The sequence below is a fragment of the Phocoena phocoena genome, chromosome 11 (genome assembly GCF_963924675.1).
Source record: "Phocoena phocoena chromosome 11, mPhoPho1.1, whole genome shotgun sequence".
NCBI classification, from domain to species: domain Eukaryota; kingdom Metazoa; phylum Chordata; class Mammalia; order Artiodactyla; family Phocoenidae; genus Phocoena; species Phocoena phocoena.
The window spans coordinates 99,595,693-99,623,329 of record NC_089229.1 but is presented as its reverse complement, the minus strand read 5'-3'; the positions used below and the strand labels follow the sequence as shown (position 1 = coordinate 99,623,329).

The 27,637-nt window shown below is 40.7% G+C and overlaps 1 protein-coding gene across 1 annotated transcript in view; it reads left to right on the top strand.

Annotated features, from left to right (window-relative positions):
• The first annotated feature begins 10,794 nt into the window (after nt 1–10,794).
• KDM5A (lysine demethylase 5A) overlaps nt 10,795–27,637 on the top strand; it is a 78,599-nt gene continuing 61,756 nt past the window's right edge. The window contains exons 1-5 of the mRNA XM_065887294.1: nt 10,795–11,170; nt 13,647–13,724; nt 14,850–14,972; nt 22,468–22,638; nt 24,598–24,732. Coding sequence (XP_065743366.1) covers nt 11,006–11,170; nt 13,647–13,724; nt 14,850–14,972; nt 22,468–22,638; nt 24,598–24,732 — 672 coding nt within the window. The 5' untranslated portion in view covers nt 10,795–11,005. The remainder of the gene's footprint in view (nt 11,171–13,646; nt 13,725–14,849; nt 14,973–22,467; nt 22,639–24,597; nt 24,733–27,637) is intronic.

Sequence of the window (27,637 nt, the reverse complement as noted above, 5' to 3'; positions counted from 1 at the left end):
CCGTGCCCCCTGCATTGGAAGGTGGAGTCTTAGCCACTGGACCACCAGGGGACACCCCAGAATGGGATGTTTTAGAATGTAGTATTCTTGAAAGTAGTTCCAAATCCTGAAATTCTATGAAGGCATTCTTCCTTATTATTATTTTCAGATAAAATCAGAATGGCATTTAGTATTTCGATGGACAAGCACACAAAAGAACAGCCTTGGTATGAAGGTTTACTGCAACAAATTTACATGCAAAACAAATTTACAATCCTTTTGCTGAAATTATAGGAGAGGGAGATGCAGAAAAGTTTCTAATAACCAAGAGAAATTAAGTGGATATTAAGGTAGAGGACCCATCATGCTAAATTTAAGATAAATACAAAGCCATTGGTATTATCTTTATTTGGTGGGCTGTGTCTATTGTTTCCCATCCTCCTCCATTCAACAAGTCACTCCTGCATTTGTGTGCCTGACAGTGTTAACCTCCCTTTTAAAATATTGCTTTGTCGTTGAGAGCTCTGAAATCAGACAGACTTGGATGTGAGTCAAGGTTCTGTCCCCTATTAGCTGTGTGACCTCAGGCAAGTTTTTACTTAACCTCTCTAAACTTCAGTTACTTATTAGAAAATGGGGATAATAATAGCATTATGTCATAGGTTGGTGTAAGGATTAAATGAACAAAAGGGCTGAGCACGTGTCCAACACATTTAAGCACTCAATAAATGCAGGTGACTGCTGTTTTCACTGAAAATTTTACTCCCTTGGTTCAAAAGGTTCTGTCTTCAGGGACTTCCCTGGTGGTCCAGTGGTTAAGACTCCACGCTCCCAATGCAGGGGGCCTGGCTCCATCTCTCATCAGGGAACTAGATCCCGCATGTCGCAACTAAGACCCGGCAGAGCCAAATAAATTAAAAAAAAAAAAAAAAAAGGCTCTGTCTTCAACTTTCTTTACTACTTCCTCTAACCATTTCTTCAAGAACATCATTATTCCCACTGCTTTTATGATTACCTCTATCATCTAAAACACTACCTGGCAAAGAGTAACTAACAAGTACTTGTTTAATGAATAAATGACATCTCTTTCCATCTCCTGACTTGAATTTCCAATTATGTAACAGACATTTTCACCTATATGTCCCACTGGAGCTTGAAATGTTTAACTTAAAAAAAAAAAAAAATCCCAGACTGAAGCAGCTCACTCCTGGGTCATGAACCCAAAGATTTGGTCAAAATTGACCTATGAAACTCCTTAATATTAAAAAAAAAAATCATTCAAGTCACATATTTTTTAGCACCTCAAAGCTAACACTTCCCAAACCAAATACAGCATCTTTGTCATCCAAACATATTCCTTTTTTCATAGTTAATAATTCAGCATCTTCCAAACCACCTGGACTTGAAATTTTATTTTTTTAATTTTTATTTTATTTTTATTATAGTTGCTTTACAATACTGTGTTAGTTTCTACTGTACAGCAAAGTGAATCAGCTCTACGTATACATATATCCCCTTTTTTGGATTTCCTTCCCAGTTAGGTCACCACAGAGCACTGAGTAGAGTTCCCTGTGCTCTACAGTACGTTCTCGTTAGATATCTTTTTACATAATATCAATAGTGCATATATGTCAATCCCAATCTCCCAATTCATCCCACCCCTGCTTTCCCCCTTGGTATCCATACTCTATGTTGGACTTGAAAATTTAAATTCATCATTTCAATACTCCTTCTCTTGACCCTTTCATCCAACCGTATGAAAATCCTGTATATTCGGACAATGGCCATGTTAACTCAGGATCTGCACATCTTCTTACCCACCCTACTACAATGGCTTAACTGTTTTACCACCCCGCCCCTCTCCTGGACCATAAGTCGTAACATTCATCCATGGCTCCTGAGAGTCTAATGCACTAAATCAAACTCTGCCTAAACGTCATGCCTTTTTAAATTTAAGGACCAAACCTACCTCTCCTACCTTACTTCCCTCCACTCCCCTAACGTGCCCTTGGTTTCCAGATAACCTTGCCTCCGTGCCTTTGTTCATGAGCCTCCCTCCAGCTGGCCAATACTTCCCTCCACTCTCATAATTTCACTTAATGAAATCCCATCTCCGCACGAAAACTCAAATACTACCTCCTCCATCTCTTCTCTGAGTCTCTCCATCCAAAAATGAACTAACTGCAAAAGAATCCCATTTGTAATTGTCTAAAACTGAACACAGTAGAGCTCTTTGTGGCTACCACTTCTCCCACGATGGTGTACGTTCCCTGTAGGTGGGAACATGGTTCTATCTCCCGAAAGAACGATACCCTTGTTTATAGACAAACTACTGAGTTTCAGCCAGCTTCTATCCATCCCTGTGATACCCCTGTTTAGGTATATATATTTATAGCTTATCTATTTACAATTAACATCTGCTTAGCACTTGAACATTTATTATTTTCTTTACTCCACAACTCTGTTTAGTATTTTTATTACCTCCTCAACTTTACAAGTGAGGAAAGTGAGGCTGAGACTGGCGGGGGGTGAGGGAATTCCAGGGGCCCACATTCCGTACTCTTTTCTCCATTTCTCCCCGTCTTGACCCCCGGTGACCACAGCCCCCCATCCTCCAGCGCCCTCCCCCGCCCCACCAGCCCTCCGGCAGATGCTAACGGTTCCCTCCGGCCTCCCGACGAGCGCTCTCAGAGTCACACCCCTCCCCTTCGCACTCCTCCCGCAGTTACTTCCCCGCAACCCGCCTTTTCCTCCCCAGACCCCTTCCCTGACCCCCGTTCCGGAACCCGGAACTCTACTCACGCCGCCCAGAGCCGCAGACGCCGAGAGCCCAACCGAAAAACAAGTCAAACCACCGGGCGTCGCGGCGCCACGGAACGTGCAAGACCCCGTCCAATCGCCCACTGGTTTACACGGCCCTCTGGATAGCGCACCAATAGAAAAGCTGTTCACACAGAGGCACGCCCCACTCCCGCCCTCCCTCGCGCGCCTTGCCCCGCAGAGGTCGCCGGGAAATGTAGTTTTCCTTCTGCACACAGCTCTCTGGATGGAGGAGGTGGCACGCGAGCAGCCCAGCGCCTCCCGGTACTGGTGGTGTTGACGTTTGGGGTCCGATGCCCTAGTTCTGGCGCACCTCAGGGCTCCCAGTTTAGGCTTTCTCAACTACTTTGTTTTCATGAAAGATGATGCAGAAATGCTGTGCATAATCACAGGATTATTATGAATTGGAATACACGAGTTTATCTCCAGGAGGTGTAGAGTCTTAAGAAGAGTCTCTTCTTCAACGACCTGATGGTGTAGAGCCAAGACAGGACCTGTGGATCAGTTTCTACAGTCAGAGGAGTATGTATATAAATGTTGTTTTTATCAGGTAGCAGACACATCCTCCTTTTCCTGAGAGGTGTGAGAAACTGTCTTTAATCATATATGTTAGTTCAAAAGCTAACTGTGATCTCATCTTTGCAGAAGAGTTGGGTGTAGGGGGAAAGGCACTTTAATATCAGAGCTGCAGCTACTGAGACAAGCTGGGATGTGGGACCCTTTACTGCAATGCTTGCACCTGGACAAACGTCTCCTCCAGCAACAGAATACAAAGAAACTAAGAGAGACTAAAAATAACTGCATGCCTGCACAGTTGGGGCAAAACAGGAACAGGAAGATACAACAAGGCCAAAACCCACCTGCCACGATCCCTGCACACAGCACTACCGGGGGGTGCGCAGACCCCCTAAGCCACCCTTCCGGCCCGGGGTTGAGCAAGGGCACCTGTTACTTGTTTTCATTCCCTCCCTGCTGCAGAATGAGTCCCAATAAAGCCTTGCCTGAATTCCTCGTCTGGCCTCTTATCAATTTCTATTGATTGAAAAATCCAAGGACCCTGGTTGGTAACACTACTGGTATGGAAAAGCTGGGACTCTTCACTGGTCTGAGACCTAAGGAAGTCTAAAAGGAACTTGCCATCTTCTAAATCTGCTTTTTTTCCCCTTTTGTGATTTTCTGTTAGTTATATCAAGATTTTCCCAGACACCTTGGCTCAGTACTTTTGTCTCTCTTTTGGCACCTGCATTTTTTTAAAAAACAAATCATGGTGATCTTACCTTCCTACTAGTTCTCAAATTTATATCTTACTATTTATTTCCATTGTGTGTCTCATTACCATTAACTTGGATTACTTCAATAGGTTTCTAACTGGTGTTTTTGCCTCAGGTTCTTTTTTTCCTTCTCCAATCCATTCCTTAAAAGCTGCTTTTTTTTTTTTTTTAAAGCACACTTCTGGATAGGTCATACTGTTACCAACCTGGGTTCTTGGACTCTTTAATCATTATAAATTGATGAGGCCAGAAGAGAAATTCAGGCAAGGCTTTATTGGAGCTCATGCTTCAGCAGGAAGGAGTGAAAACAAGTAAACAGGTGTCTTTGCTGGCTCCCCGAAGGGGTGGTGGTGAGATGGTCCCTTAACTGGGGTGAGGGTATGGATGGATCGGTGGATCGGCCCGAGGGGTGGCTTAGGGCGTCTGCCCACCCCCCTGGTGGTGCTGTACGCAGGGATCGTGGCAGGTGGATTTTGGCCTTTTTGTATCTTATTGTTCATAATTTGCCCCGACCACAGATGCATGCAGTTATTTTTAGTTCCTTATAGTTTCTTTGTGCTCTGTTGCTGGAGGAGAAGATGTTTGTTCAGCTGCAAGCACTGCAGTAAAGGGTCCCAGGTCCCAGGTCCCAGCCTGTCTCAATACTCCTGCTCATAACTTCTGGTGACTCCCCACAGAGTAGAGAATGAAATCCAGATAATAATAGGGCACTCAAGCACTGCCACAGTCTGACCACACTTTCTCCATTATAATAAATAACTAGTTATTTCCTGAATGTAGCATGTGCTTTCCAGCTTTGGCCCACACTCTTCTATCTGGATTGACCCTTTCCATGAATCTTCATAAATTTCTACCAAGGCCAATGCAAATACCATCTCCTTAATTGGATGTTATTCCTCCCCTTTGATATTCATGTAGCAAGTTGTCATTATATATATATATTTTTTGTTTGTTTTGTTTTGTTTTTGCTGTACGCGGGCCTCTCACTGTTGTGGCCTCTCCCGTTGCGGAGCACAGGCTCCGGACGCGCAGGCTCACTGGCCATGGCGGGCCCAGCCGCTCCGCGGCATGTGGGATCTTCCCGGACCGGGGCACGAACCCGCGTCCCCTGCATCGGCAGGCGGACTCTCAACCACTGCGCCACCAGGGAAGCCTCATTATATATTTTATAGCACAGCTTCTATTCGGATGTCATCAATCTTGAGTCCTTCTCTGACCGCCCTATCCCCCGCTTAACGCCCTCCACACCCTCCCTTCTCTACTTTTTAAAAGACCTCATCACTGCCTAGAATAGTATGTATTTGCGAGTGCTCATGATTTTGTCTCTCCTCACCGCTAGAATCTAAGTTCTGTGAGGAGACGTACTTTGTCTCCTTGTTGTTGCTCATTGCCCACATATCCAGCACATAGAAGATTGCCTGGCACCACGCTAAATTCATTGATAATGATGTTCCTCGCCTTACAGCAGTCCTTTATTTGCTCAGTGGAAAAGGATAGGTGATTAGGAATCCATTCAAGGTCATACAAATTAAATCATAGTGAGGTAACTAATACTTATATCTTGGGTATAGCATAAGCTGTGGACACTTTGAGGGAAGGTAGCCAGAGATTAAATATGAGTGTTTAAATATGAATGATTTGAAAGTAGTTGTTGATGCCTTAATTAAGGGAGGACAATAAAAAGTGATAATTTGCAAGTAGTTTCTGTCGACTTCAGTTAAGGTACAAATATTTTCATTGATTGTCTTGAAGAAGAGATAAAATAAAACTATCAATTACATATGAAGAATATGTCAAGGTTTAAATTTTTTTCAAAAATTGTGGAATTTTAAGGCAATGCTGAAGCCAATCATAAGTTCAGTTAGTACAGCATAGTATTCCAGGAGAAGAAAGAGAAGACAAATATAGAGGAGCTTTGGTTAAGAAAATACATTTATATCAGAGTTGTTGTTGTTGTTTTGGCCATGCCACATGGCATGTGGGATCTTAGTTTCCCAACCAGGAATCGAACCCGTGCCCCCTGCAGTGGAAGTGCAGAGTCTTAAGCGCTCGACTGCCACGGAAGTCCCCAGCGTTTTTAACATAGTGATCTTTCAGTTAAACATTAAGATACAGAAAAGGAAGTTATAAAGGAAGGGATTAATTCAGTATTGCACGGCAGCAGTTCATAAGGATTTGGAGATCGCTTGTCAGGCCTACATCATATTTAATGGCTCTGGTAGGAACGTGATCTGAAGATTTTTTTAAGGCAACATTTCAAGTGTTGATTACAGTTGATCCTTGAAAAGCACAGGTTTGAACTGCATGGGTCCATTTATACATGAATTTTTTTTTCAACAGTAGATACTACAGAACTCCATGACCTCAGATTGGTTGAATCCATGGATGTGGAATTGTGGATAAGGAGAAACTGCAGATCCTGAGGCACCATGGACACAGTGGACTGGAAATCATAGTGGATTTTTGATTGCATGGAGGGTTGGTGCCCTTAATCCCTGTGTTGTTCGAGGGTCAACTTATTTCCTTATAAACATCATGATAGGGACTTCCCTGGCGGTCCAGGGGTTAAGACTCCGCGCTCCCAATGCAGGGGGTCCGGGTTCGATCCCTGGTCAGGGAACTAGATCCTGCATGCTGCAGCTAAAGATCCCGCATGCCACAATGAAGATCTCGCATGGGACAACGAAGATCCCGTGTGCGGCAGCGAGGACCCAGAGCAGCCAAATAAAAACAAACAAACAAAAAACATCATGATAAAGGAAGAAGGGATATTTTAAGCCATAGCTTTTCAACCTGTATAGTTCATAAAAGTTAAATTTCTCCCTCCTATTCCAATTTGTCCCCTATGAAGTACTTGGAGTCTGTCTTCCCAAACCCCACTTAAAAATGTGTCTTAGGTATATAGTATATGTATTCCTATTAATTGACTCTGTTGGCTTTTACTTTCTCTACTTTGTAGTACAAATAACAATTTTTGTCTCTTTTCTAAATACTAAGTCTGGTTTTGCTAAGTCCATATACATGCCTTCCCCAGACTCCATTCTGACACACGTTAAGAAGCACTGGAGTAAGTGATCAAACATAGCATTGGGTGGGAACCAAATGTTAAGAGAAATGTTGATTGAATTGAACATAATTGAATTCGATCACAGACCACCAGATACAAAATGAACTGTCATTATTTTGGCCTAAATGAATTTAAGGGTTTGTTAATTACACTTGATTCCTTGTAAAGTATGTCAGAGAACCCATTTTATTGCATTTTAGAAGAACCTAGTGACATATACAGTGTAAAAACTTAAATGTTTAAATATTTAAGAATCAAAGATCTGTTGTTGAGACTGTTGCTCTAATAGGTTATTTACTTTTCTTTCCTCTATTTTTAAAAAAGTTATTTATTTATTGGCTGCGTTGAGTCTTCGTTGCGGTGTGCGGGCTTCTCATTGTGGTGGCTTCTCCTGTTGCGGAGCACAGGCTCTAGGCATGCGGGCTTCAGTAGTTGTAGCTTGTGGGCTCTAGAGCGCAGGCTCAGTAGTTGTGGCGCATGGGCTTAGCTGCTCCACGACATGTGGGATCTTCCAGGACCCGGGCACGAACCCGTGTCCCCTGAATCGGCAGGCGGACTCTCAACCACTGCGCCACCAGGGAAGTCCCTCTTTCCTCTTTTTAAAGCAGGTCTTTTCCAGTCCTTTCTCCTTTATTATGTTAATTCAAATTATAGGATAAACCAGCAGTTCTCAAAGTGTGGTCTACAGACTTCTATTTGTCCCCAGACCCCTTTGGTCCCTGAGATACTTTCTGAAGGTCTTGCAGTCAAAAGTATTTTCATACTAATACTAAGATGCTATTTTCCTTTTTCACCAATGATATTTGCCCCAATGGCGCAAAGGCAATGGTGGGTGAAATTGCTGGTCCTGTAGCACACACACATCACAGTGGCACCAACACACTGTAGAAGTGGTCTTCATCACATGAACTCATGGTTTAAAAAAAGCCAGTTTTACTTAAGAATACCAGATGAAGCAGTAAAAATGATTCATTTTAATAAACCTTGACTCTTTAATACATGTCTTTTTTAATAGTCTGTGATGAAATGGGAAGTACACATGGTGTACTTCTGCACCAAGTGGGAGTGTCTGCTCAAGGGAAAACACAAGCTAAACTAGCCATTTTTTCCATGGAACACCAGAAGGCCTAATAGTTATAGAATAACTATAGTTATTCAGATCTAGGTTTCTGACAGACATTTTCTTGAAGATGAACAATGTGAGCCCATCTCTTCAGTGGAAACAATGGATGGTATTTGTTGATAATGAATATTTGAGCTTTTCAAGTAAAAATTGTAATTTTGGAAAACTTGTTTCTGTCAGTATGAGTTTGACAGCTTCCTAATTTTTTGATAAGATCAATGGTAATATTTTTGTGATTTAAAAAATAATATATGATATGCGTCAACATTTGGAAGATCTGTATAACTCAGTGAACCAACATTTTTGAAATGATCAATGCATGATGTTACAAAATGACTGGGTAAAAAGTCCATTCAAGGACAAATGTTGACTACCATTTTAATACAACAGAGTACAAAAAGTTCGTTGATAAAATTTTAGATTCCACACTGCTAGCCTCAAAGAAATTACAATGATTTGAAAAGGCTAAAATTTTTAAAAATGCTTGTCCCTTTTCCATTCACATCTGTGTGGTTTTGGATTTTCTTCATATATTTTAACCCAAACATCATATCACAACAGATCGAGGGCAGAAATAGATATGAGAATCTAGCTGGATGCCACTAAGCTAAATAATTTTTTAAAAATTTCAAAAACTGTAAACCAATGCCACCCTTTTCACTAAATTTCTTTTGGAAAATATTATTACTCATCAAATATATTTATGTTAATGGTGTGATGTGTTAACTCAGAGGGTGTTTTTTTGGATGAGATTAACATCTAATCAATGAACTTTTAAGTACAGCAGATTGCCCTCCATAATGTGGGTGGGCCTCATCCAATCAGTTGAAGGCTTGACTAGAACGAAAAGCCAGCCTCCTCAAGCAAGATGGAATTCTCCTGCAAACTGCCTTCAAACTTCATCTGATAAAGAATGAGTAGGAATTTAGCCAGAAAAGGGATATAGGAAACTGTGGGGGTGGGGAAACATTATCTGTGAAGGCCCAGAGGTGAGAAAGCATGGTGCATTGAAGTCACCACAAAAGTTTCTGTGTACTGCATGGAGAAGCATAAGAAAGGAAGCTTGGGGGTAAGACAGCAAACAATAAAGGAGTTTGGAGTTGTCGAGTTTGTTTTTTTTTGTTTTGGTTTGTTTTTGGTCCTGCCATGTGTTTTGCAGGGATCTTAATTCCCTGACCAGGGATCAAACCCATGTCCCCTGCATTGGGAGCACGGAGTCTTAACCACTGGACCGCCAGGGAAGTCCCTGGAGTTGAGTTTGGAGATGAAAAGTGACAAGGTGAATTCTGGACTTTGGACTAAGCAACCTGATAAATGAGAGGAAAGAGATGTGACAGGGGGCAAGAACTGAGCTGTTATCACAGTCCAGGGGAGAGAGAATTTAAATTAGGATCGTGATAATTTGGATGGAGACATGGGTGGATTTAAGGTTTTTAGGTGATAGAATCTCTAGACTTGACACAGGGTTGTATGTGGGTAGTGAGAGAGCAAGAGTTAAGGATTATTTCTGGATTTCTGGATCAGGCAACTGAATAGATGAATGAAGTCATCCGTGGAAACTGGAAACACTGAAAAAACAGTAGGGAACTATGAGTTCAAGACACATTGAGTTTACCAAAGTGTAGTTGTCCAGTAGGTAGCTAGATGTACTGGCTTGTAACTCAGGGGAGGAGTCCAAGCTGCAAGTACAGATTCGGCAGTCATTAGCCATAGCTGGCTATTTAGGTCCTGGGGGAAGCTTAAATTGAACAGGGAACATGAGATCAAGCCCTGGGAAGTAAGTCTTCCTTCCAATAGATAATACAAGAACTACCGTTTCACGGTTTCTTCTTTAGTACTTTCTGCGTCATTCTCAGCAACTTGGAGGAAGCGTCTATGCCCGCCGGCACAGAGATGTTCGACAAGCAGGGCCAGAACAGCTGCCGTAGCTGTTACAGAAAACTGAGAAAGGCTCCAACGGTTGGAAAAACAAGGTCAACAGCCGTTGCTTCTCGGAGGACGAAATCAATTCCCAGATGGTGGCGAAGGCCGGCCCACGGGGAAATTCGGGCGGGTGGGCTGCACCCGAACTTGTTGCTATGGAGATGGGGCGGATTAAAGTGGCCGAACGAGATTATTCGAAAGGGACACCAACTGTGAAAGGACTAAGGGCGATGCCGGAAAAGGTAGTTATCTGGAAACAGACACGGAGGTTGAAATAAGCATCCCTGCGACATCCGGTCGCTTGTGTTCCGGTCCATTTGTACACAAAGAGGGACCGGGCTCCGCTCGCCGGAAGTAGAACCTCTGCCCCCGGCGCATTACGCATCCTCCGCGCCGGAAGAGCGCCCCGCTTGGTCCGGTCGCTTCCCCCACCGCCCAGTAGGAGGGGCGGCTGGGCCGCCGGGCTGTGCAGCCGGGAGTTGTCGGCAGCGCGGAACTTCGGCGCACGAGGAGCCAAGGAGCGACCTGCGTTGCCGGGAGAGGGAGGGGGAAGGAAGGTCGCGTAGCGGGGCGACACGTCGCTGCGGAGGGATCCTGTTTCTGTTGGCGGAGGGATTTGGTCGCACGCTGACTTCCGGTGAGCCCCGATCCGAGAGGAAAAGCCCCGAAGGAAACAATAACAAACGCAGGAGGAAGCGGTTTTGGGGTTCGTGTGTTGAGCGGGTCTCGCCCGAGAAGATGAGCTTCGGCCCCTGTCAGGGGACGTGAGCGCGATCGCCGGGCCCCAGCCAGCGTTTCTCCCCGTGGGCCCCCGGTGCCACCATGGCGGCCGTGGGGCCGGGGGGCTACGCGGCGGAGTTCGTGCCGCCTCCGGAGTGCCCGGTCTTTGAGCCCAGCTGGGAGGAGTTCACAGACCCGCTCAGCTTCATCGGCCGCATCCGGCCCCTGGCGGAGAAAACCGGCATCTGCAAAATCCGACCGCCCAAGGTACTGGAGTCTGATCGGCTTAGCTCGAGTTCCCGGTTCGCTGCCCTTTCGCGTTCGCTCGCACTGGCTTCTCGACACCTGGACTTTAAGTTTCTCCGTGTTTCCGCTTTGGTTTCTTTGGGGTCTTCGGTAGGCACGTCTGGACGCGAGAGTCATGTCCCGGGGCCTATCCGCCAAGAGCTTGGGAACTGATACTTTTCTTCCCCTCTTGGGTTGTGGGCAAGGGTAACAAAGGCTTTCGGCCTTTCTTTGGCCGTAAAGTGACTGAAGTATCGTGACGTGACAGCCCTACCCTCGCGTATAATCCTCGTTACAGTGCGATAGGAAAAACTGCCGTTCCGTCGGCTCTTGCTTTCTCCTAGCCTTGCTGACGCTTGATTTATTAAGTATCCGCAGGCCTCATCTCAGGGCTAAGGTTTCTTAAATGGTAATCTGAGCACTAGTTGTCCCTTGGGGTGGTATCCCCAGACAAGCACCCCAGACTGATTACTGCGGCAGTGAAAAAAAGCTTTCCCGGGGGAGGAGAAGGAAAAAGCAGCAATTATTTTAAACATTTAGAGGTTTAGAAAAAATTTGTCAATAATGGAGGTGGAAGAAAACGTTGAAATCTTAAAAACATAAGAATCGCAGTTATTGCACGTAACTGGGTTTGCCTCTGGGTTAGTTAGGATCCTGTCTTTACGGTGAGGAAAACTGATACTACTCTTTGTTCTGCGGGGATTAGTGCCCCAAGAGGTTGAGGGTTTGCTCAAGGTCAAAGGTTTTTTCTCTACCCGTTAGGTCCAGTGCTTTCCAAATGATGTTCCTGGTCCACCTGCACTAGGGTCGACCGGATGCTTGTGAAAATGCAGATCCCTAGGCCTCATTCCCAGACTGGAATCAGTTTCGGGATATGGAAGTTCTAGAAACTGCTTTTCTAGCAAGTACTCTCCTGATTCTTAATGAACATTAAAGTTTGTGAACCATGTCTTAGTGCTCCTTAAAGGGATATCTTGCTTTATGTTTTGTCTACTAGTAATAAAATAAAATCCAGTCTTTTTACACCTTGTTGCATTTTAAAAAGCTTCTCTCACCGCAGACTAGCACAGAAGTGTGCAAACTACCACAGTGAATAAAAAGAGCTTAGATGGAGGGGGGAGGAGGAGCAGTTAGTGTAGCATTTACAGATGTTTTCATTTAATATTCTTTGAAGCCTCAGTAAGTAAGTAAGGTCATTTTACAGATGAGACAAGTCTGGATAAGTTAAATAACTTATCAGATGTGTGATCTTGGGCAATGGCAAAGTAGATTTTGAATCTAGATCAATCTATTTGTTTCTAAAACTTAGGCAAGCTACTTCCCTTATGCTCATTGAATTTGATTAAGATTATAGACTATCAGTTGCAAGCAAAGGATTAACAAATAATTGCTATGATGAGTGGTGGTACGTGTATTGGCATCCTCCCCAAAGTTCACTTAACTCTTCTATGAAAAATTTATTTTCACTTAATTCTTTTTCTATCAAGATTACCTGATATTGACAAAACCTTAAGCACTGAGGCTTTTCCTAAACCATATTTTCATTTATTCTGTTGCTTTAATGAATTAGAAATTCTATACAAGGTTCCTTTTAGTTTAGAAAAATATATATATATGTATAGCTTTTTGTTACTTACAAAAGGTTGAAATAATATACCTTCTCTTTGTGTCACAATATTATTATTGAAAATAAATGTTTACAAGCAGAATTTAATTTCAATGTTGGTGGATTTCTTTAGTTTCCAAGGTAAGATAAAAATTTTTTACTACTTTTCACATTTTTAAATAGATTACTATTTAGGCTAAATCAAACTATGGTCTCTGGAACTCTACTTGAAATGTGCTGTCTCATTTCAGTTATACCACATCTCCATTCTGGAAATTTTCCTTGTTCTGTGGGTTTGCTATTTTTTAAAAAATTTTAATATTGAAAAAAAAATTTGGGTGCCCAGAAGCTGGGCTTTGAACAAAACATTTATATAACATAGACTTCAAAGTGCTGTGTCACATTCCACATGAATGAAAAAACACATTGTCCAATTACATAAGTACTTTTAAAACATTACCTTTTGGTCTTTAATTTTTACCTTTTTTTGTTTCAAATTCTGTTTTCTTTTTATTTTGATAAACTTGGATGTTTACTAGATGCTGTATTGAGATGAGCTTATTGCATTCCACTTGAGTAATTTGGGAAAGCGTAATTGTCAGATATAAATAATGGGACTGTGAGATTTGAGGAGAAAATTGATAAAATAAGCTTAGTATTAGAATGTTAGAGATAAGTAATAATAAATTATTTTATCTAAAAAATATTATTTTTTCAGTTTCTAACTAAAGAAGACTTGTAAGTTGATCTGTTGTCAACATGATTTGTGGCAACTCACCCCTTAAATTAAGGGAATGAATAGTGCATTCCTTGCTTATTAACCAATATGGTGAAGAAATTTTTTCTATTTAGGATTGGCAGCCTCCATTTGCATGTGAAGTAAAAAGCTTCCGTTTTACTCCCAGAGTCCAGCGTCTGAATGAACTTGAGGTGAGTGTTGTTACATCACCGTTTCTGTCTCCTGATCTATTCTTTATATCAGGACTCCAGGTAGAGAACTTTAAGAAGCTTCTGTACCAGGGCTCAAAATTAATGTTAATTGGGACTGAATGGAAGGAAGTTTCCGATTTAAAAAAATTGTTTATAGTAGTTATTACAGTTTCTTCTGCTTAACTGGGATTTTGGGACACTATCTCTAGCCATGTTTTTCATGGTGGAAATATCCAGTATTTAGCTTTAGAGAACTGGAATTCTTAAATTCTACTTTCTTCAGTGCTAATTATTTTAATAAATTTTTCTTTTGTTAATGTTGGAGGATTCTGTATCTTGTAGTCTTTGGAAAACAGTTTTAAAAATTCTTCTCTTAAAAAAACCTAGTTTTCCAAGGTGTTTTTTGTATGTTTGTTTGGCTTTTTGCTATAACAGAACTTTTCTAGGACTCTTAATCTGATTTATTAAGATCTCCCTTTAAACATTTTGAATGTCTCTTAAATTTCTAAGTTGAAATCTGTTTAGATAGTTGTTCTCCTGTTTTTGAGATTTTCAGAAGATTCTTCAATGTGGTAAAAAACTTCCAGAGTACAAAAGAGAAATCTTAGACAGTTAGGGCTTAATGTGTCATGCTGAGTTTGTTTTTTTTCCTTGCTGCTCCTAAAACATTTATTTTTTGAGATTTTAATACCTTTTTTTTTTTTTCCTTTAGTCTCTTATAAGATACTTGATGGAGGATCTTAATATCAGTGAGGTGGAGAGTTGGTGTACTTGAAGTATGCATATTATCTCTAGATGAAATGACAGGTTTAGAATGGTTAGAAAATGCTTAGAAAAAATAATTAGATTTACTAAATTTTCTGATTAGCTTAAAGTTAACTTTTACAAAAAACTGCTTTGGTTGATAATATGAGAACTCTTCACATATATTAGAGTAACTTTTTTGTCTTAGTAAAGTTTAATAGAAGTATTTTGCTTCTTTTTTATTGACTTATAAGGTTGGACTAAGCAGTAATGAGAAGTCTGAATTTTTTTAAAGAAATGAGTACCTTTGTTAAGTAAAACTCATTTACTTTCACCAAAACTTAATTCCTATCTCTCATTTCTGTATTTTAATAATCTCAGGCAATGACCAGAGTGAGATTGGACTTCTTGGATCAACTAGCAAAATTTTGGGAGCTTCAGGGGTCTACCCTCAAGATCCCTGTAGTGGAGAGAAAAATTCTGGATCTTTATGCTTTAAGCAAGGTGAGGCTTGTACTTTGTTAAGACATTGAACAGGGGCTAGTGAATTTATGAAATTAGGGATTTCAGATATACTTGATGGAAAACATCGCTTCCTATGTAGGATTTGTTTGACAATGAAATGCAAGCATGAGTAAATGGAAATGATAGATTTTCAAGTTATTTTTAAAATCTATTTTATAGTTTGTTATGAGATTAATATTTAATAGCTACTCAGATTAGTAGGTTCTGTTTACACAGTATGCAAAAGAAATGACACAGACATCCTAGTATTATTTTGTATGAAATGAACAATGTCCTATATTGAGCTTGTCAGCTGTTTTTCTGCTTCTTAATGAAAATTTGGTATATTAAAGAGATTAATGTCACTCAGCATTCTCATGTGTGGTACATACCAGTTGTATTAATACCTGTAAGTAGTGTTAGTGGTTAACTGAGGGCAGCATTATCCAGTAGGATGAATATTAACTTTGTAATGTTACGTTCTCTAATGTGAAAAAAACTAACCGACCTGCAACAGGGTTTGTAACGATGACCTTGACAACATATTTTGTTAATACAATAAGAAAAATCTATGACTGCTCTGACTTGTGAATGAAGATAGCTTGATTATCTGAGGAATTTTGCAGAACAGTTTATTTTTTATGTATTTATTTATGTACGTATTTATTTATTTATTGCTGCTTTGGGTCTTTGTTGCTGCGCGTGGGCTTTCTCTAGTTGTGGCGAGCGGGGGCTACTCTTTGTTGCGGTGCATGGGCTCCTCATTGCGGTGGCTTCTCTTGTTGCGGAGCATGGGCTCTAGGTGCGTGGGCCTCAGTAGTTGTACCTGGCGGGCTCAGTAGTTGTGGCTTGTGGGCTCTAGAGCACAGGCTTCAGTAGTTGTGGTGCGCAGGCTCAGTAGTTGTGGCGCACGGGCTCTAGAGCGTAGGCTTGGTAGTTGTGGCACATGGGCTTAGTTGCTCCGCGGCATGTGGGATCTTCCTGGACCCGGGCTCGAATCCATGTACCTTGTATTGGCAGGCAGATTCTTAACCACTGTGCTACCAGGGACGTCCCAAAACAACTTATTTTTGTGACCTTTCATATGCTGTGATTGATAGGCTGTTTTGAAGTAAAAATTTATTCTCACTTTAGGAAGCTTCCACTTTCAAGGAAAAAAAACACTAGAATAATTATATTTAAATTATTTTTTATGATACATTTAAAAATTAATGTCAGGTCAGAATTCTCTAGAATTTTTCTTTTATGTAGTACTAAGCATTTTGGAAAGTATAGTCTTACGCTAAAATAGCAGTGCTAGGCTTATTTTATCAGTAAGGTAATGATATCAGTAATTAAGGACTGTGAAAATCATCTCATGCAGTTGTATAAAAAAACTATGATACTGGGGCTTCCCTGGTGGCACAGTGGTTGAGAGTCTGCCTGGCGATGCAGGGGACACGGGTTTGTGCCCCGGTCCGGGAGGATCCCACATGCCGCGGAGCGGCTGGGCCTGTGAACCATGGCCGCTGAGCCTGTGCGTCCGGAGCCTGTGCTCCTCAATGGGAAGAGGTCACGGCGGTGAGAGGCCCGCATACCGAAACAAACAAATAAACAAACAAAAAAACTATGATACCAACGGGCAAATTATAGTGAATTTGAGGGATAGGTTTTTGTCTTGTAGGAAACCATTAGGATAAAAAATTTGTTTTGAGAATTCTCTTTTTTGACATTTCTATTCAGTGAAAACTTACCTACTGTTTTTTGGCTGCATTGGGTCTTCATTGCTGCGCGCGGGCTTTTCTCTAATTGCTGCAAGCGGGGGCTACTCTTCATTGTTGTGCGTGGGCTCCTCATTGCGGTGGCTTCTCTTGTGGAGCGCGGGCTCTAGGCGCGCGGGCTTCAGTAGTTGTGGCTCGCGGGCTTAGTTGCTACGTGGCATGTGGGATCTTCCCGGACCAGGGCTCCAACCCGTGTCCCCTGCATTGGCAGGTGGATTCTTTTTTTGCGGTACGCGGGCCGCTCACTGCTGTGGCCTCTCCCGTTGCGGAGCACAGGCTCCGGATGCACAGGCTCAGCGGCCATGGCTCACGGGACCAGCCGCTCCGCGGCATGTGGGATCTTCCTGTACCGGGGCACGAACCCGTGTTCCCTGCATCGCCAGGCAGACTCTCAACCACTGCGCCACCAGGGAAGCCCTTAGACGTGATTTTGACACACTTTGATTTCCACTACTTTTTAGCGGGAAGCAGATTTTCAATCTCCTGAGTCATTAAATTATCAAAGTGATTGTTTCCTGTTTTGATTAAGTCACTTTGTCTTTCTCCCTGGTTATTATTTTTGATAGTAAAAAGTGTTACTTGGATGTCTGTAATTTAGTGGAATTCTGCATTAACAATTACTGTTTATAATCAGTGCAGCAAGGGACATTTATTCTAGCCATTTTTAAAAGAAATTTTTGTCAAAGTAATACATTAAAAAGAAATAAAGCTTAAAATAAAAACCAGCATTCTCCCTTCTTCATCTCTCCACTCTCTTTACTACTCCTTAGAGCTAATCACTTTCATTTCTTTCAGCTGTTTGATTTTGATCTCCATATTTCCAAAACACATGCTCATTATGCTGTTTCTTCATTTTTAAGTGTTAAATATCATATACGCACTGATTGCCTACTATTAGAGATTGGCAATGGGTATAAAAATTAAATTCTTATGTACTTCAGGTTCCCTATTCCCTTATAGTGTAGTTAGGTCAGTTTTTTATTAATCAGAAATTATTGCTGTGACTATAAATACAAATTTATTTGTACCTGTGCCTAATGGTGTGCTATGATTATGTCTCATGTTAATAGTGTGCTATAATTAATGTTACTAGTTTTTATTTTCCTTGGACTTAAGAGTCCCGTTGCCTTTCTTCATTTTGTAAGTTTTCCTTGTGACTATTAAAACTTTATTTTCAGATTTTCCAGAAGTATAAATCTCTCAGTGTGCTCTCACCCATCAGAAAATCTGCCAGTTTCCTTTCCTTCTTGGATCGCTTCCTCTGGAGTTCTCTTTCCCGCTCCAGTCCAGACTAGTATTTTTTTTTTTTTTTTTAAGGTCAGCTCTCAGCGTAGAACTTCTCTCACTATTATCATTCTGGGAATTCCCTTTGTCTTTCTCCTTGTTTTAAGTCTTCCTATTACTTGGTTTATTCCTATTTTAGTAAAACATTTCTTCTGCTAGTTTGATGAGCAAGAAGAAAAATGGAATGTAAACTTTTTGCTTGTCTGAAAGTGTTCTGCTCTTAAACTTTATTGGTAGTTTGGTGGGTTTAGAGTCTAGACTGCAAATCATTTTACTTCAGAATTGTATTTTGAAAGCTTTACTTCATAGTTTTCTAGCTTCCAGTGTTGCTGTTGAGAAGAATGATGCTATATTAATTCTTGTGACTTTTTCTAGAAGACACAGGGTCTAATCTTTATTCCCAGTGTTTTGAGATTTCACAGTAGATATGCACTGGTATGTGTTAATTTTCATTGAATATGTTGATTGCACTTGATGACCTTTTTAATCTGAACTCACCTCTTTGAGTTCTTGTAACTTTTCTTGTGTTAACTCTTTGACGGTTTGTTCCACTTACTTTTTCTCTCTTTTTGAACTCTTATTGGTTGGATGTGAGACTGTTAGACCGATCCTCTACTTTACTTACCTGTTTCTTTCTTAGGTTAAGAGCCCCTTTTCAAACTCTCCTGAGAGTAAATCTCCAGGCTTCTGCTGTTGTTGGAGAGGAATGGTTGCCTGGCGTGCTAACTGGGGGAGGTCTGATTGCTTTTATACAGGTTTTCAGTCAACACTCTTCTTTTTAAATTTAATTTTAAAGGTACTGCTGCTTCCATTTCTTAAGCCTTTCCAGGTTCTATGTTGCGAAAGCTTCTCGTTAGCTTTCTTCTGTTGCAAGTGCTTGGGGCTTTTTCGTCTGTTTTTTTGTTTTTGCTTGCTAGATGATCATTCCTACATCTGCTTTTCTCTTGGTCTTTTTGTCCTCTTGGGAGTATGCCTTTTTGTCCCTTCCTTTTTAGTGGAACTTTGAGAGGGAGCTTTTAAGTAGAAGACTGCTGCTGTTTTTTGTCTGTTAAAATTGTCTCTTGCTAACTGGACTTAGTATTTCATTGGACTGAAATTTTGGCCTTGAGTGGCATTACTCTTTTGTTAAGTTTTAATTAAGGGGCTGTCTTCATTGTGTTCAGTTTAAGTGCATGCCGTGTATTTCTTTATAGGGTATAGGTCATGTGATGTTTTTCTAATGACAGTGGTGTGATACAGTGCATGGCAAATGTTTGGAATAAATGGTTTATATTTTGAAATTATGCATGGTAATCCTTGAATCTCTCAGCTGAAGAAAAGCAAGTATTAAGGTTTTGTGTGTTTTTATAGTATTAGGCCCGGTTAGATTGTTATAGAGTATCTAAACATGAAGCCAAAGTCATGGCTTTGATTTCTTTGTTAGTTTTGTCTTAGCCTTGGCCATCCCCGATTATGGTGCTGTCATTGTCACAGCTGTGTGCCAGAAATGGTCAGAGCTGGGTGGGAAGCATGACTGGATCCATGCAGCTATATCATTACTGACAGAAGCAGATTATTATGTAACTGTGTTGGGAAATGCAGATTACTGAGAGGGCTCCTGTTTCCTCTCTTAGACTTTTACTGCTCCTCCCCACTTGCTTCAGCCACAGTGGTTTCCTTATTGCTCCTCAACATGCTAGGCAGGCTCCTCATGGGGCCTTTACTCTGGCTGTTCCCTGCCCTGTATATCTGCTTGGGTAACTGCTTCACCTCCTTCAAGTCTTTGCTCAAGTTTCACCTTCATAATGAGGCCTTTTGTGACTGTTTGATGCTTCAATTTACCCTCATTCTCCTACTTGGGAGGCTTTTAAATTACTCTTTAAATTTTTTTTCACAGCATTTGTCACTTCAAAATTGACATGTTATGTTTAGTCTTCCACTAGGCTGTAAGCTCCAACAGGGCAAAGATCTTTATTTTATTCATAGCTGTATCTCCGGCACCTAGAACTGTAGCTGACAGAGTAGGAACCCTGGGAAGCTATGAATGAAAGGCATTCTCACTCATCCATTTGCTTCCAGACAGCCCTCTATCCAAACCACCCTTAATGTGTCTTCCTCTACACTACAAAATTTGAAAAATAATTTTTTTTTTTTTGTGGTACGCGGGCCTCTCACTGTTGTGGCCTCTCCCGTTGCGGAGCACAGGCTCCGGACGTGCAGACTCAGCGGCCGTGGCTCACGGGCCCAGCCGCTCTGCGGCATGTGGGATCTTCCCGGACCGGGGCACGAACCCGCGTCCCCTGTATCGGCAGGCGGACTCCCAACCACTGCGCCACCAGGGAAGCCCTGAAAAATAAATTTTTTTCTCTACATGATTTTTCCCTGGTTGGCTCTCATTAACAGAGGGAGCTTCTTTGAGGATGTAATAAGAAAAGCTAAAGAATTGAAGATGGGTTCCACTCCTGTGCACGTGAACTTCTGTGTTTCTATCAAGCTTTCAGATATTTCACTAGAGGAGAATTTTCCTTTGGCTGTAGTTTCATCTTTGCTATAATAAAATCCTAAGCACAATAGTAGAAAACGTGTCCTTTACTTATTTATAGCATGTATATTCTCCCCCCAACCCCCAACTTGCCCCCCACACAGACATTTATAATACAGCCAACATTGATACAGTGTTTACTGTGTCCTGGTGCCATCCATTCATTCATTCATTTTGGCTGTGCTGTGTCTTAGTTGCCGCACACGGGATCTTCGTTGCTGCACGTGGAATCTTTGTTGCGGCGTGCGACCTCTTAATTGCGGCATGCATGTGGGATCTAGTTCCCCGACCAGGAATCGAACCCGGGCCCCCTGCATTGGGAGCGTGGAGTCGTAACCACTGCACCACCAGGGAAGTCCCTGTTCTGGTGCTTTTCATGTTTTAATTTGTCTTCACAGCAGCCTCATAGTAAGGAATAGATACTGTTATTATTACTCTTTTAATAATGGTGAAGAGTCTGAGATGCAAATTATGTAACTTACCCAAGGTCATACAGCTACTGAGTTAGCAGAGCTGGGATTTGAACTCTGGTAATCTGGCTCTGGAGTCCATACTCTTAGCCTTTAAAAAAAAGTTGTGGTGAAACGTACATAACTGTTTACTGCTTTTCAGTGTACAATCTTACGGCCTTAGATATTTTCAGAGTGTTGTACAACCATCACTACTGTCCATTTCCAGAACTTTCCCCTCCCTGTAGCACCTGGTAAAACCATTATCATACTTGCTATGAATTTACTTATGCTAGGTTATCTCATTTAAATGGGATCATACAATATTCATCTTTTTGTGTTTGTGTTATTTCACTTAGCATAATGTTTTCAGGGTTCATCCATGTTTTCACATGTATCAGAGTTTCATCCATTTTTAAGGCTGAATAATATTCCACGTATGCCTTTACCACATTTTTTTTATCCGTTCATCTTTTGATGGATGTTTGGGTTGTTGCTACCTTTTGGCTGTTGTGAATGATGCTCCTGTGAACAGTGGTATGCAAGTACTGTTTGAATCCCTGCTGTCAGTTCTTTTGGCTATCTCCCTAGAGGTGGAATTGCTGGGTCATATGGTAATTCTGTTTAATTTTTCTCTTAACTTTTTGATATAGCAGAATACAGTAGTGTACACTCAAAGAGGAAAAGTTTTTTGAATTCAAATAACTTAATCACACTCTTTATTCTGTCATCAGTGAAACTGAAAACTGCCTATATTTTAGAATGTGAGAGATGTACATATCAGTTTCTGGAAAATGGGGCCCTGGGTACATGTCTGTTCTATCCTGTGGCTGGTTTGATGTGAGCATTCAGCAAAAATTGGCCAATTTATCCCATTACTTCCTACCTTAATACATTCTGTGCTATGTTCTAGTACATCTCCGGAATTTATTTTTCCCCATCATTTCTTTATAATATTCTGTGTAAAACCTTTCTCTTTTTGAAAAATTATAGCCTCTTTTTCAAAATATCCTCTGAATCCACTGTTTGTTTGACATTTTTGTTGAATCCTGTAAGTTAGTTGCTATATTTTCTAGTATCGGGATTTACATTTACATTATATTATATAATAACATTCACGTGTCTACTTGGCCTGTTTTTAATTTTTATTTATGTTTTGAATTCCGTGTGGATATAGAGTACATGCATGTATTTGATTTTTTCAAGGTGCATAGTGTGCAAAGCATAAATGCATTAAATATTTTTGAATGCTTGGTTCGTTGAAGGTACGCACAGTGACCAGTAGTAGAGTTTAAAACTTCCAAGAGTTATTGTCTCTTTTCCATACTTTAAATGTTGATGAGTTTCAATTTTGTCACATATTTCTTGAAAGGAAATTTAAAATCTAGGCCCAGAATAATTTTTCCATTTAGCAGACAAGATGTAGAGTCAGAATACATGAATCTGCCTCTTTCCCTAAATAATTTTTACTTTCTTTTCAGATTGTTGCCAGCAAAGGTGGTTTTGAAATGGTCACCAAAGAGAAGAAATGGTCTAAAGTGGGTAGCCGCTTGGGATATCTGCCAGGAAAAGGAACTGGGTCTCTTTTGAAGTCACATTATGAAAGAATTCTCTACCCATATGAGCTTTTCCAGTCTGGTGTCAGCCTCATGGTGAGATGCATCACTTTTTTTAGGCGTGGATAAATGGCAAATTATATATCTGCCATATATAATTGTTTACTATAACAAGATAGCAATTGGCTATGATTTCACCAGGTACTGAAATTTGGGGGGAGCAAGGTGTAGTTTAAAAATCACAGCTATTTTTGGTGGTTTATAAGATAAAGGCTAATGGGAATGAAGAAAGTTTTCTTATTAAAATGTGTAAGCTTATGCAAGGCTTATGCTTTTAAAAAAATTCCTCCACTTGGTTTCATGTATTCTTTTTTTTGAACAGCTTTATTAAGGTATAATTTACATACTACAGAATTCACCCATTATAGGTACACAGTCAATAAGCTTTAGTAAATTATACATTTATGCAACTATCATCACCATCCAGTTTTAGAACACTTCCATCAGCCCCCAAAATTCCTTTGTGTTTGTTTATAGCTGGTTCTTCTACCCTCAAACCTGGACAACTCTTGATCTGCTTTCTGGCTCTATAGTTTTGCCTTTTCTAGAAACTTCAGGTACATGGAATCATACAGTATGATTTTGTGTATGGCTTTTTTCACTTAGCCTAATGTTTTTAAGGTTCATCTATGTTTTAGTATTTGTACTTCATTCCTCTTTATGGCTGAATAATATTCTATTGTATGGATATACCACATTTGTTTATTCATTTATCACTTATGGACATTTGGATTGTTTCCAGTTTATGGCTGTTATGAATAATGCTATGAATATTCATGTACTAGTCTTTGTGTGGACATACGTTTTCATTTCTCTTGGGTAGATACCTAGGAGTGGAATTGCTGGGTTGTACGGTAAGTTTATGTTTAACTTTTTAAGAAACTGCCAACCTGTATTCCAAAGTGGCTGAGCCATTTTACATTCCCGCCAGTAATGTAGAGGCTTCCAGTTTCTGCACATCTTTGCCAACACTTGGTATTGTCAGTTTTTTTGCTCACAGCCATTCTAGTGGGTGTGTAGTGGTATCTCATTGTGGTTTTAATTTTATTTCCCTAATGACTAATGGTGTTGTGTATCTTTTCATGTGTATATTAGCCATTTGTATATCTTCCTTGATGAACTGTCTGCTCAAATCATTTTTATTGGGTTGTCAGTCATTTTATACTTGTTTTAAGATTTTGCTAAATAGTCTGGATATAAGTCCTTTATCAGATGTATGATTTTATAAATATTTTCCTTTAGTTTGTGGTTTGTCTTTTCATTTTTATAATGGTGTCTGTTTGAAGAGTAATCTATTGATTTTCTCCCTTTTTATGGATTGTGCTTCTGTTATCATATCTAAGAAAATCTTTTCTTCACCTAAGGCCAAGGTGTTTGTTTTTTTATAGTTTTAGCTTTTACGTTTAGGTCTGTGACCCATTTTGAGTCGTTTTTTTGTGTATAGTCTGAGTTAAAGGCATAAGTTCATTTTGGGGGCAGCGGAGAGGGGGTATAGGAATATCCAATTGTTCCAGCACCATTTGTTAAAAGACTACCCTTCTCCCATTTACCTTACCAAGGTGATTTACCTTGGCACCTTTGTTGAGAATCAGTTGACTATAAATATGTGGGTTTATTTCTAGTCTGTTTTGTTCTTTGTTTGATCTGTATGTTTTACCCTAACACCAATATTGTGCTGTCTTGAGTACCATAGCTTTATAGTAAGTTTAGATATCTGGTAGTGCAAGTCCTCCAGCTTGGGTCTTTTTTCAAAATTTCCAAACAATTTGCATTTCCACATAAATTTTGGGATCCACTTCTCAATTTCTACAACAAAAGCCTGCTAGGATTTTGGTAGGGATTGTCTTGAATCTATAGATCAGTTTGGTGGGAGAATTGTCATCTGGTTTCATGTAGTTTTAGGGATTTTTAAGAAATTTATTATTTTTCTCCTTATTCTCAAATCTGATTTCTTATAAGTGAATCTGCCCTCTTCCTGTGCTCTCAATTCTTTAGGGTGTACAAATGCCTAATTTAGATCTTAAGGAAAAAGTGGAGCCTGAGGTTCTTGGCACTGATGTCCAAACTCCCCCAGAGCCGGGCACAAGAGTGAACATTCTGCCGAAGAGAACAAGGCGTGTCAAGTCTCAGGTATCAGTTTCCATGGGCCGCTTTTGACAGGCGTTTCTAGAGTGTTGACTGTGCAGAACACTTAGTTGGCTCTGGGAGGTCATTCACATGCTGTCGTTCTTTAAAACTCGGAGACGCGTTTCCATATACCTTTGAGATGAACGAGGAATGGATTGTAAACTTCAGTCTGATTTGATTTAGAGAGTTCTTTGTTAATTTTGAACAGCTATGACAGGGGTGGCGGTTCAGAGAGTGACTCTGGATACTGTAGGGCCAATTTCATAGACATGCTGATGAATTCTAGGATATTTTATTTTCGTGGTTAGTATAAGTGAGAAGAATAGGAAAGAGTGGTTTTATCTTTACTCATCATTCCTTTAAAAACCAGTGGGTAAGTTTCTTAGTCTCCGAACCATTCCAGTGTAATTTCTACAGTGTTCTTGTGACCTGGAATAATTTTAAAGCCTAATGAATACATTGGAAGAAAAATGCCCTAATTTCTTTTTGTCTGCCCCTCTTCCCCTCCACCTTTTTCCTATTCCCATTTCTTTGTGGTCCTCGAAGTTGTGTTTCTAAAGGTTTTTGGTAAAGACAATCTGTAGGCTGGGGAGAGTGAGGTGCCCTTAGGACTCTTGAGATATGGCCCATTTAAATTAACATATGGGTGAACTGGAACACCAGCTTTTCTGGGTCCTAAACACATTTAAGGATGGAAGTGGTTCACATGGAAAGTGGGTTCACTATTAACAAGAGATACTGGATCTGGGCTTGTGAGGAGTCCTGTCACTGTAGAGGCAGGCTAATGATACTTCATCTTGCTTTTCTGTAGCTCAGGGGATATGTCTCTTTCATGCCATGTCTACTTTCCTTGTTCTGAGTTTATGCTCGCTAAATAACCTCCTGATTAATAATTTAGCTTCTTAGGTACTCTGATAGCAGAAAGGTAGGTGTCTTGAATGGGGCATGTGAATTTAATGGAAATTTTTGGAAAATGATCGCTCTATTTTATTTTTTTTAATTTTTAAATTTATTTATTTTTTTTGACTGCATCGGGTCTTCATTGCTGCGCGCGGGCTTTCTCTAATTGCGGCGAGCGGGGGCTACTCTTCGTTGTGGTGCACGGGCTTCTCGTTGTGGTGGCTTCTGTGGTTGCGGAGCACGGGCTCTAGGCGCGTGGGCTTCAGTAGTTGCAGCACTTGGGCTCAGTAGTTGGAGCACGCAGGCCCTAGAGCATGTGGGCTTCAGTAGTTGTGGCGTGCGGGCTCTGGGGTGTGCGGGTTTCAGTAGTTGTGGCTCGCGGGCTCTAGAGTGCAGGCTCAGTAGCGGTGGCACACTGGCTTAGCTGCTCTGTGGCATATGGGATCTTCCCGGACCAGGGCTCGAACCCGTGTCCCTTGAATTGGCAGGTGGATTCTTAACCACTGCACCACCAGGGAAGTCCCAATAGCTCTATTTTAAATTAGTTAACTCTGGTTTAGTTGTTAAGTGATTTTTATTACTATGGTTGATCTCAGAAGTTCTGATCGTCTTTGGGTATATAGTGAAGATTCTGTCTTATGACCTGAAATACTTGAAGACTAGTCTCTTTGACATGGTGACTCAACTTTGAAGAGTTGCCCCAGGTGGGCCCATTTAATCAGTTGCCAGCTTGTGATGAAATCCCTTGATGTTCCTTCTGAAACCATGAAAAAAAAGTCCTGCTTATTTCTGATTGCCTTTCATCAGATTATATAATGATTGCCATTCATTATGTAAGAATAGGGACTACACAGAATACTTTTACCCGTTGCAGTAATTGTTGCTGTAGTCAGATTGGTTGATATTAGATTGATATTAGAACCATCTGAGGATTTGCAATTAAGAATTTCTTCACCTTGCAGTCTGTCTTTAATTAATATTTCTTCACCTTGCAGTCTGTCTTTAATTAATATTGCCAGTCTGCCTCATTCCTAGTCTTCTATTTCGGAAAGACAGTAAAGGCTTTCTGGTAGAACTTCAACCTCTTGCCCCATACATGAAACTATCTGGTGTTCATTCTTAATCTCTACCTATCTCTGTGGGCAGAGTGTGCCTTTTTCTCCAAGGGTAATCCTTCTACTCCCATCCTTCCCGGCTTCAAAAACAGAAGCCTTCTTCCTAGATAGTTCCTTACTCCTTGCCTCTTTTCATGAAGAAGTTCCCTGGAAAATCATCTATATTTTCTCAGTTTCGTCAGTATCTGTTCAGTTTTTAAACCCTGTAATCTGACTTTGAGCTAAATAATTTCCTTAAAACTACACTATTCAAGTTACCACAGAGTTAATAATTGTCAGATGCTGAGACCCCTTTTTCATTTCTTAACCTACTTCATCTCTGATCATGTTTGCATTTCTTGAAATTTGCTTTTTCTTTGGCTTCTGTGACACCTCTCTTCTCGTTTCCCTCGTCACTCTCTGACCACTCCTCAGTAATCTTTGTTATCTCTTCTCTCTGCCCTTCATGTAGTGCTCTCAGTCTTCCTTATCTTCACTCTACCCAACTGTCTCTTCCACCCTGTGATTTGTTACTACCTATCTCTCAGGACTCCTAAATAAGTCATGACATCCGTGCTTCTTCCCTGTTCACCAGGGGTCTTGAGTGCATGTGTGTATATGTATGCCTTGGTGGCCACACACAGCTAAACTCAGTATGTTGCAAACATTATCACCTTTTCTAAATCTGTTTTTTTAAAAAATATTTTCTAGCTTGGTGATAGTGACAAGCACAGCCATCGAATAGTTTCCCAAACAAGAAATGGAAGTTAAGAAAGTTATCCTACTTCCCTTTCCCATCTCTATCACATTGCTTGATATACTCTGCTTTAGTTGTTTTTTTCTGTGACCTCACTAGAATGAGTTCCTTGAAAGCTGAGATTGCAGTTTGTTTATATCAAGAATGACCAAACCCT